Source organism: Martes martes, assembly GCF_963455335.1.
Source record: "Martes martes genome assembly, chromosome: 4".
NCBI classification, from domain to species: domain Eukaryota; kingdom Metazoa; phylum Chordata; class Mammalia; order Carnivora; family Mustelidae; genus Martes; species Martes martes.
The window spans coordinates 167,128,257-167,146,262 of record NC_137891.1 but is presented as its reverse complement, the minus strand read 5'-3'; the positions used below and the strand labels follow the sequence as shown (position 1 = coordinate 167,146,262).

The following is an 18,006-nucleotide window of genomic DNA, read 5'->3' as shown; positions in this document are numbered from 1 at the left end:
TATTAAAACGGGGGGGGGCACCTGGGTGGCTCAGTGGGTTAAGCATCTGCCTTCAGCTCAGGTCAAGATCCACGGTCCTGGGATTGAGTCCCACATGGGGCACCCTACTCCACAGGAGCCTGCTTCTCTCTCTACGTCTGCCTCTCTCTCTCTATCTCATGAATAAATAAATAAAATCTTTATTAAAAAAAATTATATCATTCTTAGAGCTTGTGAGTCACACAAAAACAAGCCATGGGTCATATTTCTGCCAGAATAATAAAAGTAGATTCAACTAAAAAGTTAACAGAGGAGATAAAATAGAATAATATGAAATACATAATCAAAAAACTTACATTGTAAGCATTTCTTGTTCATTAAATATACCTGAAAACCATAAGCCCAGTCAAAGAAAGATAAACACCGTATGATTTCATTCATATGTGGAATTTAAGAAACAAAACAAACCAGCAAAGAAGAAAAAAAAGGGAAAGAGAGGCAAACCAAGAAACAGGACTCAACTACAGAGAACAAACTGATGGTCACCAGAGGGAAGGGGGGTGGGGGGAGGGGAAATGGGGATAGGGATTAAGGAGCACACTTGCTGTGATGAGCACTAAGTTACGTACAGAACTGGTGAACAAGCAGATCGCACACCTGAAACTAATATAACACTGTATGTTACTATACTGGAAATAAGATTAAAAACTTAATAAAAAATACATCCAAAACCATTTTAAAAATACTATATAATATTCCATTGTGAGGAGTTATCATAACATATATCATAACAATCCCTTGCCATTGGATATGAGTTTATTTCTAGATTTTTTTTTTAAGATTTTATTTATTTATTTGACAGACAGAGATCACAAGTAGGCAGGCAGAGAGGGAGGGGGAAGCAGGCTCCCTGCTGAGCAGAGAGCCCAATGCGGGGCTCGATCCCAGGACCCCGAGACCATGACCCGAGCAAAAGGCAGAGGCTTAAGCCACTGAGCCACCCAGGCGCCCCTCTAGATTTTTTTTTTAAGATTGTATTTATTTATTGACAGAGAGAGAGATCACAAATAGGCAGAGAGGCAGGCTGAGAGAGAGGGGGAAGCAGCCTCCTCGCTGAGCAGAGAGCCTGACTCGAGGCTCCATTCCAGGACCCTGAGATCATGACCCGAGCTTAACCCACTGAGCCACCCAAGTGCTCCTATTTCTAGATTTTTTTTTAAAGAGATTTTATTTTTAAGTAATCTCTACACCCAATGTGGGGCTTGAACTCACAACCCTGAGATCAAGAGTCGCATGCTCTACCGACTGAACCAGCTAGGCATCCCTATGTCTAGATTTTACCTTTAAATTGATAATGTGATAAATACTTTCATATATAACTGAAGTTGCACTTTTAAAATTACTTCCTTAGCACCAACTTGTGTCATTATTAGGGCAAACTACCCTCCTGGAAATATACATTTCCACTAACAGTATTTTCTCCAAACCCTTGCCAAGATGAGGCTTTTTTTTTTTTTTTTAAAGATTTATTTATTTATTTGTCAGAGAGAGAGAGGAGCGAGAGTGAGCACAAGCAGACAGAGTGGCAGGCAGAGGGAGAAGCAGGCTCCCTGCTGAGCAAGGAGCCCGATGTGGGACTCGATCCCAGGACGCTGGGATCATGACCTGAGCCGAAGGCAGCTGCTTAACCAACTGAGCCACCCAGGCGTCCCTCAAGATGAGGCTTTGAGAAGCTTTCAAAAATAACAACCATTTCTCAATAGCCCTTTCCAACTTACTCAAGTTCTTTCCCCCAAAAAGAACTACTAAGGGTTTGCTCTGATTTCCTCCTTTAAACCCTGTTAAGCCTCATCTCAGAGATGACAGGTTTATGTAAGATCCAGAGCAATATGGACTGAACGCTCTGGGAAAGGCCAGTAGTTGACTGATGGTCCCTTTCCCCAGAAGCTGTGTTATTAGGAAAGAAGCAAATCCAACAGGTCTGTGGGCAGCTTCCAGGTGGCAGCAAGAGCACGGGCTTTTGGGTCAAACAGGTCTGAGTGCCAATTTCTGCTCAGTCACCAACTGTGTGATAATGGACAACTTTCTCTACATTCTGTTTTCTCGTCTGCAAAACAGGGAGAACAACGCCCGCCATGCAACAGAGTTACGAGTGATGGGACTGGCACATTCAGTAAACCTGAACTGCATACCAGAGGCACAAAAGAAAAAAAGACAGGGAAGAGAACACCAACCTTCTCTGCAAAGGTGAAAATCTTTCTCTGATCAACACCTCCAAACTGGGCATCTACTTTCAAATACTCTTCATCCAAGGCCTGTGGGAAAAAAACAACACGTGAGCATAAACTCCTACTGTATTTCTTCTATATGGATCTGAGAAATGAGAAACTTTTGAAAATCACCAGATTTTTTCAGAAAGTAGAGCCAGGATGCAAATAAAGCAGCATCCAGCCTCCCTCTTGTCCTCAAGAGCAGCACGGACATTTTCCTAGTGCCTGTGGTGAGCAGCGCTCCATGGGGATGTCACAGGGGAGAAAAGACGAGCCTCTGCCTTTGGGGAGCGCACAGTCCAGTGGGGAAGGGAGGGAAGAAGCAGAAGACACATCATAGTCGGGTCAAAGGTACCCACTGAGTAAGACAGCCTGTGACAAATGTCAAATAATGGCATAAGAGGGGTGCCTGGGTGGCTTAGTCAGTTAAGCATCTGCCTTTAGCTCAGGTCATGATTCCAGGGTCCTGGGATCAAGCCCCGCCTTGGGAGCTCTGCTCAGTGGGGAGTCAAATAAATAAAATCTTAAAGAAAAGGAAAAAGGGATAAGAAGAAAGTGCTATGAGAGCTCAGAAGCAAAAGGCAAGACTAAACTGATTTTGTCACTTGCTACCTGCCAGGCCTAGTGCCAGCCCTGAGGAAGCAGAGTTGAACCGGACCCAGACTTGGCCGACAGGAAGCCAATTACCCAGCTGAGAAGAGAGACACGTAAACAGTGAATTTCAGTGCAGTGTGTGAAGGGCTACCCGAGATGTTCATTTAAGGGACAGTGCTAACACAAAGACAGAAATGCTTATCTCTAGCTAGTCAGGCAGGTGGCAGTGAAGGCTTCCTGGAATCAGACTGTGGCTGACCTCGGTTCTGAAGAATATAGAGATGTTTTTCGCTGTGCAGAGGAAATAGATGTCAGAAGGCACAGAGGTGTGAAATGTATAGGGAAATTATGAGTGATTCAGTATGCAAAAGCACAAACTTCAACGGATGTAGGAAGTGGTTAGTGATGGCATCAGAGATGGAAGGATCCTGACCATCATACTAGGGTGCCTAGCATCACCCTGGCCCACACTGTAGAAACATCACACCAGTAAGAGGGCAGGGCACAGAGTGGAGCCCTCTGGACTAGAGGCAAAGAAAACAGCGAAGAGGCTGCCATGTTAGTCCAGGTAAGAAACGATGCTGAACCAGGTCAGTGGGGATGTAGAACAAGAACACATTTAAGAGAATTTAAAAGCAGAACTGGTAAGATTTCATGTCTAATTGAATGGAAGGAAGAGGAAGGAGAGGAAGAGACAGATGAGCAAGCAAGAATAATCTAGAACAGCACTGTCCCTAGGATGTTCAGGAATGATGAATATGTTCTATTCTGTGCTGCCCAACAGGTTAGCCACTAGCTACATGTGGCCTGTGAGCACTTGAAATATAGCCAATGTGACTGAAACCTACAAACTTCAATTTTAATTATTTTTAATAGCCACATATGACCATGACTAGAAGAGAGGCTACCATAGGGGACGGTGTAGATCTAGAATGTCTCTCCAGGCTTAACCTGTAGAAGGCTCTTTTGGAGGTGATGAGGGAAGACTTGATATACCAAACATTTTTTGAAAGATTTTATTTATTTACTTATTTGAGAGGAAGAGTGCACACAAACAGGAGGAGGAGCAAAGAGAGACGGACAAGCAGACTGCCTGCTGAATGTGAAGCCTGACGTGGGGCTCAATCCCATGACCCTGAGATCATGACTTGAGTCAAAACCAAGAGTCACTCAACTAACTGAGTCACCCAGGCGCCCCTCTTATATCAAACATTATAGAAATATACAAAGATGGGTGTATTAACAGTATTAACAACTCAAGTTTGAATTTTTCTCTTTCTCCTTGCTCACACAAATACACACACAAGAAACATGATGCGCTTTGTTTAATGGAAAATGTGATCTTGCCTAAAATTTATTTTGTTTCAGTTCTTAAAGATTTATTTATTTTATGGGGTACCTGGGTGGCTCAGTCAGTTAAGTGTCTGCGTTTGGCTCAGGTCATCATCCTAGGGTCCTGGGAATCAAGCCCTGTGTTGGGTTCCCTGCTCTGGGGGAGCCGGCTTTTCCCTCTCCCTCTGCCTTAGGCTCCCCCTGCTTGTGCTCTCTCACTCTCTGTCTAATAAAATCTTAAAAAATAAATAAAATAAAACAAAGATTTATTTTAGAAGGAGATAGCACACTCACATGTCTGCATGGTGGGGGGAGGGGCAGAGTCTCGGAGAGGAGGGGAGAGAGAGAGAGACTCTCAAGCAGACTCCCCACTGAGTGTGGAGCCTGATGAAGGGCTTGCTCTCACAACCCTGAGACCATGACCTGAATGGAAATCAAGAGTTAGCTGCTTTGGGCGCCTGGGTGGCTCAGTTGGTTGGGTGACTACCTTTGGCTTAGGTCATGATCCTGGAGTTCCGGGACTGAGTCCCACATTGGGCTCCCTGCTCGGTGGAGAGTCTGCTTCTCCCTCTGACCCTCCCCCATCTCATGCTCTCTCTCTCTCTTTCTCTTATTCTCTCTCTCTCAAATAAATAAATGAAATCTTAAAAAAAAAAAGAGTTAGCTGCTTAACCATCTGAGCCACCCAGGTGCCCCGGCTAAAATTTATTTTTGCACATTACTCTGAAATTTTCTTCACTTAGGAGATCATGATCAATGGAAAAAGGGTATGAGACACTGCAAAGCATTCTCTGGGAGGACTGGCTTCCGCGTGTATAGTACATTCTGCAGACATGAAAAACAAACCCCATTTACTATGCATATGTAAAAAGTCATCAGGTCATTTTCAGCCAAGAGTCACATGCAGTGCCTTTGCACAGAAGACTTAGGGTGTGGTCTGTCAGTATGATCTGTAAATAACTGGTGGGAACTCCCATGTCTCCTTGTGTAAACAGATTTGTTAACTGAAATGCACTTTACAAGAAAATATATAAAATCTGGGGGCACCTGGCTAGCTCAGTCAGTGGAGGGTGCAGCTCTTAATCTCAGGGTTGTGAGTTCAAACCCCACACTGGCACAGAGCTCACTTAAAAAAAGAAAGAAAGAAAAAGAAAATGTAAAATCCGCAAATAAACTGATTTATAAATTAAAAAAAAGATGTGTGAGAAGAGCAGTGTTTTCAAGGGCAGACAGCTAGAGGAGGACCTAGAGCTGAAGAAGTCCAAGCCTTGCAAGAAAGGGGAGGGGAGGAAGACAGGAGGGAAGGCCTGTAGCACAGCAAGGGAACGAAGGACCTGGGTTTCACCGGGGCTCAGTGATCAGTAGTTAGAAAGGGGGCGGAAAAGGTCCCTGGGCAACTCCATCCCTCCCGAGTACCTGTAATCCGGGGTACAGCAGACCACTCAGCAAAGGGTGCTCCACCTGCTTTACCACCTCAGCCCCAGCTTTCTTGGCATCGTGCTGTGTGACCACGGACGAGAGCCTGTACACATCTAGTGTGTACTCTCTGAAGAGGAAAGGAAGTGGGGACACCTGTGAGACTGGGCCAAGGCCCCACTTTGATCCTGAAGCACATTAATTCACTCTCCCAATCTTAAGACATTCCAAGAGAACTCTGCTGCCTGGAAGCTTCTAGAATTGGACTGCTGCTTACTCTTATACAAAATACCACTTTATTTTTATTTTTTAAAGATTTTATTTATTTATTTATTTGACAGAGAGAGAGACACACACACACACACACACGCGCGCGCGCGCGCGCACGCACGAGAGAGGGAACACAAGCAGCGGGAGTGGGAGAGGGAGAGGGAGGCTTCCCGCCGAGCATGGAGCCTGATGTGGGGCTCGATCCCGGGACCCAGAACCCTGGGATCATGACCTCAGTCGAAGGCAGACACTTAACAACTGAGCTACCCAGGTGCCCCTATTTTTTTTTTTAAGAGTTTATTTATTGATTTGAGAGAGAGCACAAGTGTGGATGAGAGGGGGAAAGGGAGAAGCAGGTTCCCTGTTGAGCAGAGAGCTGAACTTGGGGCTCGATCCTAGGACCCCAGGATCATAACTTGAGCCCAAGGCAGATGTTCAACCAACTGAGCCATCCAGGTGCCCCTATGTCTTTCCTTTTTATAGATAGCTTCAGTTAATCTTCTTCTTCCCTTATCTCTTGATATACTGCTTGTTTGCCATTCCCCTCCAATATCTTCCTCTAGAATGCCTATTAAATAAGCAGAATTCGCTAATCTAGCTTCCATGTCTTTTTTTTTTTAACTGAAATACATGTAAGGAATAATAAACTACATGAGGAATAGTGTACCCATCACTCAGTTTAAGAAAAAGGATTTAATTACTTCTGAAGCTCGTGTGCTCCACCCTCTCCCACAATCCTATACCACTTCCTCTTCCTCCAGAGTAACTATTATCCTGAACTTTTGGGTTTCTTTCCAGTTTTATATCCTTGTATCTATAAACAGTGTCTTATAAATATTCTAGTGTGTGTCTCCTGGTATACAAATGCAAGTTCCTTTATACACGCCTAGAGTAGAATTACTGGATCATAGGGAAATTGCATCTTGAGCTTTGGTTGGATAATGTTGAACTCTTTTCCAAATGGACTTTTATCCATTTTATTACCAAATACTGTCATTATTTTAATTTTTGCTAATTTGGTATGCACCAGTGGCTTCTTACTGAAGTTTTAATCTAAATTTCTTTGAATAACCAAGGAGGTTAATTTCCATGTATTTATTGGTCATTTGATTTCTTCTGTGAAATGCCCATTTGTCTTTTTCTACTGGACTGACTCATTTTTTTGACAGCTGACTTTGTAGTTTTTGACAAAGAATCTAGGATATTAATCCTTGCCAGTTCATGTGTTTTAAATATGTTCTCCCAGCTGGTGGCTTGTCTTTTGACTTTATTTTACTTCTGATGTACTGAAGGTCTTAATTTGAATTTGAATTCATCAGTCTTTTCCTGTGATCTGCGCTTTTGGTGTGTTTTGTTTAATTTGCCTTGTCCTGAGATTATAAGATAGTTTTATATATGTATGGTCTTTTAAATCTTTTATAGGTTAGCCTTCACAGTTAAATCTTTAATCCACTTGGAACGGAGGGTTCATTTCCTTCCCACATGTATAACTAATTGTCTTTGCACCATTTAAAAAAAAAGATTTTATTTATTTTTCTGACAGAGAGAGAGACATTGAGAGATGGAACACTAGCAGGGTGGGAGAGGGAGAACACGCTTCCTGCGGAGTAGAGAGCCAGATGTGGGGCTAGATCCCAGGACTCCGGGATCACGACCTGAGCCAAAGGCAGTTGCTTAGCCAACTGAACCACCCAGGTGCCCCTGCACCATTTTTTCTTAAAAAGTTTATCCTTTTTCTCTGGTGATCTGCAATGCTGGCTCTTAAGTTTCTGTATTTATGAGGATCTATTTCTGAAGTCTCTATTCGGTGTCAGTGGTTAATTCTCTATCTCCATGCTATATAAATGACAAAAGATTTGCTCTCCAGAATACATAAGGAACTCCAAAAAAAATTAAAAAATAAAAAATAAAAAAACAACATAAAGAAAAACGGGCTACTTGCATAGATACTTCACAGATGAGGATACATAAATGACCAATAAAAACATGAAAATAACTTTTTTTAGATAAAGATTTTCAGGTATTTTACTCTTGCACTTGAATGGTAGTTCAGGTGGGTATAGGTTTTTAGGTTGCAAATTGTTTTCCTTCAGAATTTTATTTTTTCTTTCAAAGATTTTATTTTTAAGTAATCTCTACACCCGGGACGCCTGGGTGGCTCAGTCATTAAGCGTCTGCCTTCGGCTCCGGTCGTGATCCCAGAGTCCTGGGATTGAGCCCCCCATCGGGCTCCCTGCTCAGAGGGAAACCTGCTTCTTCCTCTCCCACTCTCCCTGCTTGTGTTCCCTCTCTCACTGTCTCTATGTCAAATAAATAAATACAATCTTAAAAAAAAAATGAAAGTAATCTCTACAACCAACACGGGGCTCGAACCTACCATCCAGAGATCAGCAGACCAAGCCAGCCAGGCACCCCTCCCCCAGAAGTTTGAAGGCTTTGCTTCATCACCCTCTGGTTTTCAGTGTTCCTTTTGAGAAAAGCAAAGCTATTTTGATTCCTGAAATTCTGTATGTGACTTCTTTTTCCCTTTCGAAGTCTGTAGTATACTTCCCCCCCTTCTTTTCTGTCCTCAGAATTCTGAAATTTTAAGACAGTACACTATAGCATGGGTTTATTTTCATTCAGCATGACAGGCACCTGATACTTGTTCTATAAATTATTTCATTGATGATTTCCTTCCCTCTGACTCTTTGTTCCCTTTTCCAGAATACTTAGTATTCAAATATTGGACCTCCCGAACTAGTACTCCAATTTTCTTAGCTTTTTCTTTTTTTTTTCATTGTGCTCTGTAAGGCCACAGAAACCAAAGTTCAATCCCAATAATTCAACAAGGTCTCTTGAGGTGCTAGTAGTCTACAAATTATATTTTGTAGATTACAAAATGCATTTTTTTTGCATTTTTAAAAAAAATTTAACATCTCCAAAATCTAGATAAGTCTTTTAAACACTGCATGTTAGATACTAATTAACAGTATTTTTTTTTTAAGATTTTATTTATTTATTTGACAGACAGAGATCACAAGCAGGCAGAGAGACAGGCAGAGAAAGAGGAGGAAGCGGGCTCACCGCTGAGCAGAGTGCCCTGTGTGGGGATACGGGGCTCGATCCCAGGACCCTGGGACCATGACCCCAGCCGAAGGGAGAGGCTTTAACCCACTGAGTCACCCAGGCACCCCAGCAGTATTTTCTTAAAAATTATTTTTATTAACATATTAATCAGCAGTATTTTTAATGACAGATTAGCTGAAACACAGTACCTTGTTTTGTTTTGTTTTTTAAGATTTTTTTCTTTTTTTTAAAGATTTTTCTTTTAAGTAACCATCTACACCCAACGTGGGGCTTGAACATACAACCTTGAGATCCAAAATTGCATGCTCTATTGAGTGAGCCAGCCAGGCCCCCCTGAAATAAAGTATCTTTGTATTCCCACTTTTGTTTGGTTTCTGGCCACTGAGTATTTTGGACTAATTTGTCCACTGACTGATCTGAAGCATTCGGAACATTTTAAAAATCTTTTACCCAGCACTGTTAGTTTTTTGCGGTAGTAAGGCTGGTCAGAGTACCCAGTGCGCCAGACTGCTGGAAGCAAATGTCTTCCTCCATGTCTCAAACACTCTTCCAGTTCTCTGTCCATCTCTCTGGGCTGCATTCTCCGTGAATCGCAGTACTGCCTCTCAAATCTCTAGTTTTCCCTTCAACTTTGTTCAGTCTAGAGTTGATGCCTTCCACTGAAGCCTGGTTTGTGGAGTTTTTTTTTTTGTTTTAAAGTTTATTTATTTATGATCTCTACACCCAACATGCGGCTCAAACTCACAACCCTGAAAGCAAGAGTCGTGAGCTCTTCCAACCAAGCTAGCCAGGTGCCCCTGTGGGGTTGTTTGGTTTGCTTTGGGTTTCATGACTGATTTTTACGTTTCCAAGGTTTCTAAATGATTCTTATTTCTATAGATTTATGTTTCATTTCTGCCTCTCTCTGTTTTATCATTTCCTTTTTAAAAATGGATGCCATTCCCTGGCATGTTAGAGCTTATGTCTTTTAGAGAATATCATGGCTATAAAACTCATAAATGGTGGGCAGCTTGGTTTAATTCTTGGTATGCATACAGTTGAGTCTCCATAGGCCTGAAGCTTGACAAAAGTCCCTAAAGACCCAGGCAGGTGACTAATAACGCCCTTACTCCCTGGCTGTACTTTCCTTGAGGGGTAGCGATGGGAATGGGAAAGGGTTAAAGCCCTACTTTATACTCTGGGTTTAAGCAGTAAGCCTGGTTTGTCCCCACTGTCTGCTTTTGGACTGTAGCCCAGCAAACCTGTAACTTCAGCCCAACTCACCCATTTGCATTTCAATTCTCTTTTCTTACCACAGAAATGTTTACCTTGTCTTTGAATCTGGCTATGTCCTCGGGTTTTTTATGTTTTTATCTATCACTGTGTTGTCTGGAACAGAGGGAGTGCGTCAAAACATATATTTACAAAGCCATCTTCCTTTGAAGTCACTTTTGTACATACCAAAAAATCAAATGACTTTGAAGTAAGGCAGCTTTATTTATGCATCTTATCTTCCCAAACCGCAAATTCTGTTCAGTTTTGGGAGAATAAAAACTTTCACTGAGTCATTCACTGTTATAATCCTGGCACCTAGAACAGAGTCTGACATATGGTAAGAATATATATGGACTGACGGGGTGCCTGGGTGGCTCAGTGGGTTAAAGCCTCTGCCTTAGGCTCAGGTCATGATCCGGGGGTCCTGGGATTGAGCCCACATCGGGCTCTCTTCTCAGCAGGGAGCCTGCTTCCCCGCTCGCTCTCTGTCTGCCTCTCTGCCTACTTGTGATCTCTGTCAAATAAATAAATAAAATCTTAAAAAAAAAAAAAAGAATTCAGTAAGTGTTCGCGTGACTCACTCCCTCACCTTCTTCAGGTCTCAGTCTAATGTCTTCTTATCAGAGGTCTTTTCTAGCTACCCTATTTAAATAAAAAACCCCTGCTCCCCAAGAACTTTCTCTCCTGCCCGCCTGCTTTGTAGCACCTATCACCATCTGACACAGTTCATACACATTACTTTTTCATTTGTTTCCCTTGACTGTATTTCCTTGCTGAAATGTAAGCCCCACGAGGATGGGGATTTTTGTATACTCAGGACCCACAACAGTGGTTATCTCTAATAAGTGCTCTGTAAATATCTGTAGAACGTAAAAATAAATGAAATGGTAGGCACTCTACTGAGGCTGAGGATTCAAATGTCTGTTTACATAAGAAAGTTATGTGCTTTATTTAAAACTCTTAAATGTGGGGCACCTGGGTGGCTCAGTGGGTTAAAGCCTCTGCTTTCGGCTCAGGTCATGATCCCAGGGTCCTAGGATCGAGCCCCACACTGGGCTCTCTGCTTGGCAGGGAGCCCGCTTCCCCCCTCTGCCTGCCTCTCTGCCTACTTGTGATCTCTGTCTGTCAAATAAATAAATAAAATCTTTAAAAAAACAAATAAAATAAATAAATAAATAAAATCTTAAAAAACAAAAAAAACAAAAAAACTCTTAAATGTTCAACAGTGAGGAATGCTGAAGAAAATTACAACTGGGGCACCTGGGTGGCCCAGTCAGTTAAGTGTCCAACTCTAGGTATTGGCTCAGGTCATGATCATGGGGTCACGGGATAGATTCCGAGTTGGGCTCTACTCTCAATGTGGAGTCTGCTAGTCCCTCCCTCTCCCTTTGCTCCTCCCCCAACTCGTGTGTGTGTGCTCTCTCTCTCAAATAAATAAATAGATCTTAAAAAAAAAGAGAAAATTATGATCAATGAAGTAAAAAGAGAAATGAACTTGTAAGCAAGAGATCTGGGTTCACATCCTGGCTCTTATACTTACAGCAAGTGTGAACTTGAGAAAGTTACAACGGAACCTATTTCCTTATCTGTGAAATAGGACACACCAATGCTTACCTTAAAAAGTTGTTCTAAGGGTTTAAATACAAAAATGACCAGTAGAGTGATACATGGCTTAATTGAGGTTTTAAAAATCATGAGGCAGCATGGAGTAATTACTTAGGAAATAATGGAAGTTAAAAAAAAAATTAGAGGCACCTGGGTGGCTCAGTCATTGGGCGTCTGCCTTCGGCTCAGGTTGTGGTCCTTGGGTCCTGGGATTGAGACCCACATTGGGCTCCCTGCTCAGCAGGAAGCATGCTTCTCCCTCTCCCAATTCCCCTGCTTGTGTTCCCTCTCTCGATGTCTCTCTCTCGGTCAAATAAATAAATAAAATCTTAAAAAAAAATTAGAACACAAAATCATATCTATGCTAATATTACAAATATGTTTAAAATCGATAAAGATATGAAGCAATAAAAATTGCTAGGAAGGGGATGCCTGGGTGGCTCAGTCAGTTGGGTGTCTGCCTTTGGCTCAGGTCATGATCCCAGGGTCCTGGGACTGAGCCCCACACTGGGCTCCTTGCTCAGTGGGGGACCTGCTTCTCCCTGTCAAAAAAATAAAATGTGGGGTGCCTGGGTGGCTCAGTGGGTTAAGCCTCTGCCTTCGGCTCAGGTTATGATCTTGGGGCCCTGGGACTGAGCCCCGCATTGGGCTCTCTCCTCAGCAGGGAGCCTGCTTTCCCTCTCTCTCTCTGCCTACTTGTGATATCTCTCTCTCTGTCTCTCTCTCTGTCTCTGTGTCAAATAAGTAAATAAATAAAAATCCTTAAGAAAAAAAGAAAGAAAGAAAACTTTTTTTTTAAAAAGATTTTATTTATTAATTTGACAGACAGTGATCACAAGTACACAGAAAGGCAGGCAGAGAGAGAGGTGGGGAGAAGCAAGTTTCCTGCTGAGCAGAGAGCCTGATGCGGAGCTCGATCCCAGGACCCTGAGATCATGACCTGAGCCGAAGGCAGAGGCTTAACCCACTGAGCCACCCAGGCCCTCAAGAAAGAAAATCTTTAAAAAAAATTGTTGGGGAGGTGAGAAACAAGTGAAATACTTTTCTTTCACCTTTCTCTAATCATGATTTGCTGAGGCTGGAAGGAAAAAGGGAGCCTGAATTGCTGATCATCGTTCTCCCATACGCTTTGAGCTCTGCAAGGCCAAGGACTCTGTTTTGGTTACAGTCACACCTCCAGCAAAGTGGACAGCACACAGGCATTAAGTACACTTTTGATGGATGACTTGAAAGGACAAAGAGTATAAATTTTTTAATGGCTTCTAATCCAAACTTAAAGAGTGCCTAGACTCCACAGACCTGTAATTAGCTAGAAGCATGAGAGCCACAAGGATGTTGGATGATCTAGAACTTACTTGCTGAGCTGGTAGTCAGTGCCTTTCACGAACTTGAGCTTTTCCAAGGGTACACCAATGCTCTCCAGCATTGCCTTGATCACATTCTCATAGTAGCTGGTTCGGAGTTCTAGAAGTTCCCATGGAGCTTTCATGTTATCCAGGTATGCGTGAAGGTCCGCAAACAGAATTGTTACCTGGACATAAGAGATAAGGGGCCACCAAAATGTGAATTTTGTCCAAGTACCTCCAAATCCCCCTCTCTGCCCTGCCCTTATTAAACCTCTTTTTGGGCCATTCCCCAAGGAACTGCTTGGTTTACAAAACATTACTTCTTACCTCGCATCCTGCTTTCAGGAAGTCTGCAATCTTAGACATAGGCACGAAGTAAGCCACATGTGGCTTGCCTGTGGTTGCTGTTCCCCAGTAAACTTTAAGTTCCCGCTCCTTGAGTATCTCCTTCAGCTTCTCTTCCCCCAGAACCTCCTGTTGTGGAAGCAGAAGAGCTGGTTTAATGCTGGTGCCCCACCTTGCTCATCCTTTACCCTGTGACAAGGAAAACAAAAGTATGTGTCACTGGGGGTCTAGGCCCAGAGCCAGCAGGGAGGTCCAGCCGTGCTCTCAGTGCTGAATGAGAGCCAACCTAAGCCGGTGCTGTCGCTAGCACCACTCCAGTGAAATGCCACTGCTGTTAGGGAATGGGACATGTCCCTACTCACACCTTCTCTTCCATCTACTCTAACTCACGTTCCTTCCTTTCGGAGCCAACTTCTTGAAACATTTGTCTCTTCTGGTCTTTATTTCTCATCTCCCATTCTAGCTGAATTCCATGAAGCATCACACCACTGAAAATGCTCTAGCTAAGATCATGGATGATTCCCATTGTTACTAAATTCAACGAATTTTTTTTTAGTCCTCACTCCATTCCTGAAACACTCCCCTCTTTTGGTCCTTCACTTTTCTATTTTCTTAGTTTTCCTCCTACTTCTCTGGCTGCGGGCTCAGATTTCTCTACAGCTGTTCTTCTTGCTAATCATTAAATATTAGCAATCTTTGCAGCCCTATCTCTTCTCTTCTTACTCTACATGCTGTCTAGCTGATCCCATTTAAGATGCTTCACTTACTACTTATAAGCTAATTAACTACCAAATCTACTGCTCACACCCATATATGGAACAGTGTACTTGTTATCAACCCAATAAACTCAAACTCAACATGTCCAAAATTAACCTTGTGCTCTCACCTTCCTACCTTGCTCCCCACCCATCTTTTTCACTTATAGTTTCACTCCAGTGCAGTAAATGGTACTATCATTCACCAAGTTGCCTAAGTTACCCCAAAGCTCCTAAATTCTCCTCCTTCTTTCTGCCTCCATACCACCACACTAGCCTAGGCCACCATCAGATCACACCAGGACTACTGTAATAGCCTTCTAGCAGGACGCCCGTACCTATTCTTGCTCCATCCAGTCTGTGTTCCAGAAGGCAGCCAGAGAGATCTCTAAAACACAAAACTTGGTTGACTCATTCACCTATTTAATACTTTAATGGTTTATTTTGCCTTAAGACAATATTAGAAAAATCCTAATAGATCAGTATGCTGGTAACAAAATAGAGAGTGATTCTTTCAAATAATGGTTTGGGAAGGCAGTCAGAAGCCATGAAAGACAAAAACTGTTTTGCTGGTTTGAATCACCTATTAGCAGGACTTATTAAAATCCTATGTTTCAAGGGAGCTGGCAGCTGGATCCCGTACCCTCCTAGCCCCTGACTATTTGGAACTTGGGAGAGTTCTTGCCACCCAAGGAAAGATCCTATCACTTATCCTTTAAAACCTAAGTGAGTCAGTGCCATTAGCTTTGTGTATCCTTTGTCCCCAAACAGCATTATTCTGTGGAAAGAGACAGGACAAAGAATCTAAGAGGAAGCATGCAAAAATTACTGGTTAAGATCAAGTTATGAGTGGAAAGAACCCAAATGTCCGCCAACTGATGAAAAGAGAAACAAATGTGATATATCCATATAATCATGAATATTTTTCAGCCATAATAAGGAATAAAGTTCTGATGGGTGTGACAACATGGATAAACCCTGAAAACATGCTAAGTGAAAGAAACGAGACATAAAAAGCCACATATTACATGCTTCCGCTTACATGAAATGCCTAGAATACGCAAATTAAAGACAGCAAGTAGATTAGTGTTTCCCCAGGGCTGCCCGGAGTGGGGAAATGGGCAGTGACTGCCAATGGGTACAGGTTTTATTTTGGTGATGAAAATGTGGAATCAGAAAGTGATGCTAATTATACAATCTTGGGGCTATACTAAAACCCACCAAAATGTACACTTTAAAAGGATGGATTTTTTTGGCATGTGAATTGTATCTCAAAAGAAAAAAAAAAACAAACCCCAAGCTGTGGCCCAACCAATGTATCACTGCTCTTAGAATAAACTTCACTTTTAAACATAGTCTGGAAGGCCCTCATGACCTGGTCCTTGCCTAACCCTTCTCAACAAACAAACAAGTAAAATACATAGTATGTTAGTGATAAGTTCTATGGAGAAACAACAATGAATAAGGCTAGAACAAGGAATGAGACAATTCTGGTAGCAGGGGGTTTGTTATTTAAATAAAGTGGTCAGAAAAGGCTTTCCCCATAATGTGACAATAGTCAGAGGCCTGAAGGAGGCAAGGAAATGGGCAATATATATTTATTAAGTGATCTCCACTTTGCTCACTCTACTCCAGCCAAATCTGCCTCCCCTCTGAACCAGTGTTCTTTCTTCCCTCTGTGTTATTGCCCTGGCTTCCTTCTACCTAAAATGCCCCCCAATCCATTCTTCTTCTGGTTAACTTCTACTCCTGCAGTTCCTGGAAACAGCTTGCACAGATGTGGAGCCAAGTGATTTGCATCATCAAGGCGCAGTTTAGAGTTCACATCCTCAGCATTCCCTGACACTCCCCCAGCCCTCTTCCCTAATTCCCTTCCAAAGCTCCAAAGATAGTACTTTACAGCACTTGTTTCAAACTGTAACTAAGTTTTTGAATTATGGGTCATCCTGAACGTCTGATTCTCCAGACAAGCCCCGGGAGGGCAGGGTTCTGATGTATCCCCAGTGCCTAGCACTGCGCCTGGCACATAATAGGGTGGGTGGGGTGGGAGTCCTGGATTCAAAGCTAGACTCAACACAAGGTAACTGCACACAGGAGGTGAGCCCACTGTCATTTCTGTGCGACCCAGCTAACTGCTGCTTGTCTGAGTGACTGGCCGATCGACCAACCAGCAGCGAGGGCTGTAGTCTCTCTGAGCTGCCTCCGCGCGGAGTCCCCGACCTCACACACTTAGGATCCAGGAGTGAGGCTCAGGGTCACTGGACCTCGAGCCCCCAGTCACCAAGAGCGCATTTCCAACCCTGAGGCCCGACCTGCAGGTTCCGGGTGATAAGGTGCAGCTTCTCTTCAGGGCTCGGAGCGTCCCCCATGGCTCCGTCGCCCCTATCTCCCGCGCTCAGCCCGGCACCGCGCCGCTTCCTCGGTCGCCGCCGCCGCCGCGTGCCGGGAACTGTCACGCGGGCCCAGTTAGGTTGCATCAGCTGAGCTCGTCGCTCGGCTTCCTCGGCCTGAACCCTTAGCCTAAGAGCGGACAGGAAGGAGCCAGGACCAACTGAGAGTCGAGCGGGTCGATGAGACGAGAAAGGGGCGGAGCCAGTAGGCCGGCGAGAAGGTACGGAGGGCGGAGTTGCGGCGCCTGCGCGGGGCACAACCCCCTGAGGGGCGGGGCGGTTTCCTGCCAATCACTGCCTATTTGCCCTCCCCCTTGCGCTGGCCCGGCAGCCTCGGGTGGGGGAGGTCGGGGAGGGGGCGATAAAATGGCGCAGGGGGCGGAGTGAGGCGCAGTCGTTCGCTCAGGCTTCGGCCCCGCTTCCGGAGGTGAAGAGCGGGAGGGATGAGGGGGTCTGCGTTCCCGGCTGGGAGGGGGATGGAGGCGCCTGTTGCTTCTCCAGGGGGCTCTACATGCCGGTCCACCCCGTTGAAGGGCTGGGAAGGCTTCACCCTGCTGGGAGAGGGCTGGTTGTCGTTCCTGAGGTGATGGCGGCGGGAGGGGGAGTGTCCCTGCGCCCCACCTCCACGTCGGCGGGAGGTAGAAGTCTCTCACCCTGCTGTGGAAGAGGGAGACCGTTGGGTCACCTGTGAGGCCGGCAGCGTTGTCAGTCTCCCTGCCACTGGGGCTGGGGAGGGATGGGTGTGTTAGGTGGTTTGGGGGTGCCGCTGCCCCTGCCCCACTTGGGCGGGGGTTGTTGCTAGGGAGAAGATCTTCCCGCCGCGCCTAGTGGGTGGGGGAGGGAGGATGGCCCACCCCTCGGGCTGACAGGGCCTTGGTCCCACCGAGGTGTGGGCGTGGGTGTGGGTGGCTACCCTCCGGTGAGCGGTGCACCGCGCAGGCCTGCGGAGGGGTCGGTTTGGCGCCCGCGGGGGGAGGGGCGGGGAGCCACCCAGCGCTTCTCCCGCCTTCCGCGGGGAGGCGGGAATTTTCGGTGCTCTTGGGGGAGGGAGGAGGGAAGTGCGAAGGCCCAGCCCCGATGCCGATGCCGTGCTGAGGCTGTCGCGTTTCTGGGGGAGAGAGCAGGGGGCAGCCCAAGCAGTATCCTACGAAGAGTGGACTTGGGTTACCCTTCCGCTTGGCTCTCGGGACGGGATCTCCCACCGGTTTCGTCCAGGGCGGGAGGGAAGGCAGCTGACACTCCAGGATGGACCCCGGAGAGGGGAAAGAAGTGATTGAATTGCCTATCGGCTGATCTCCAGTTTCTTGAGAATTTGTTAGAGGTCGCAAGCTTTAGCTATCGTGTATAAATTATCTAAAAAACATTTTCTTTTTAAAAAAGA

General features: G+C 44.8%; 1 protein-coding gene across 1 annotated transcript in view; it reads right to left on the bottom strand.

Annotated features, from left to right (window-relative positions):
• Positions 1–17,154, bottom strand: part of YARS1 (tyrosyl-tRNA synthetase 1) — a 35,056-nt gene extending 17,902 nt beyond the window's left edge. The window contains exons 1-5 of the mRNA XM_080802971.1: positions 16,548–17,154; positions 13,463–13,609; positions 13,145–13,320; positions 5,592–5,721; positions 2,214–2,294 (exon numbers count right to left, since the gene is read on the bottom strand). Coding sequence (XP_080659097.1) covers positions 2,214–2,294; positions 5,592–5,721; positions 13,145–13,320; positions 13,463–13,609; positions 16,548–16,712 — 699 coding nt within the window. The 5' untranslated portion in view covers positions 16,713–17,154. The remainder of the gene's footprint in view (positions 1–2,213; positions 2,295–5,591; positions 5,722–13,144; positions 13,321–13,462; positions 13,610–16,547) is intronic.
• Between the last annotated feature and the right edge of the window lie 852 nt (positions 17,155–18,006).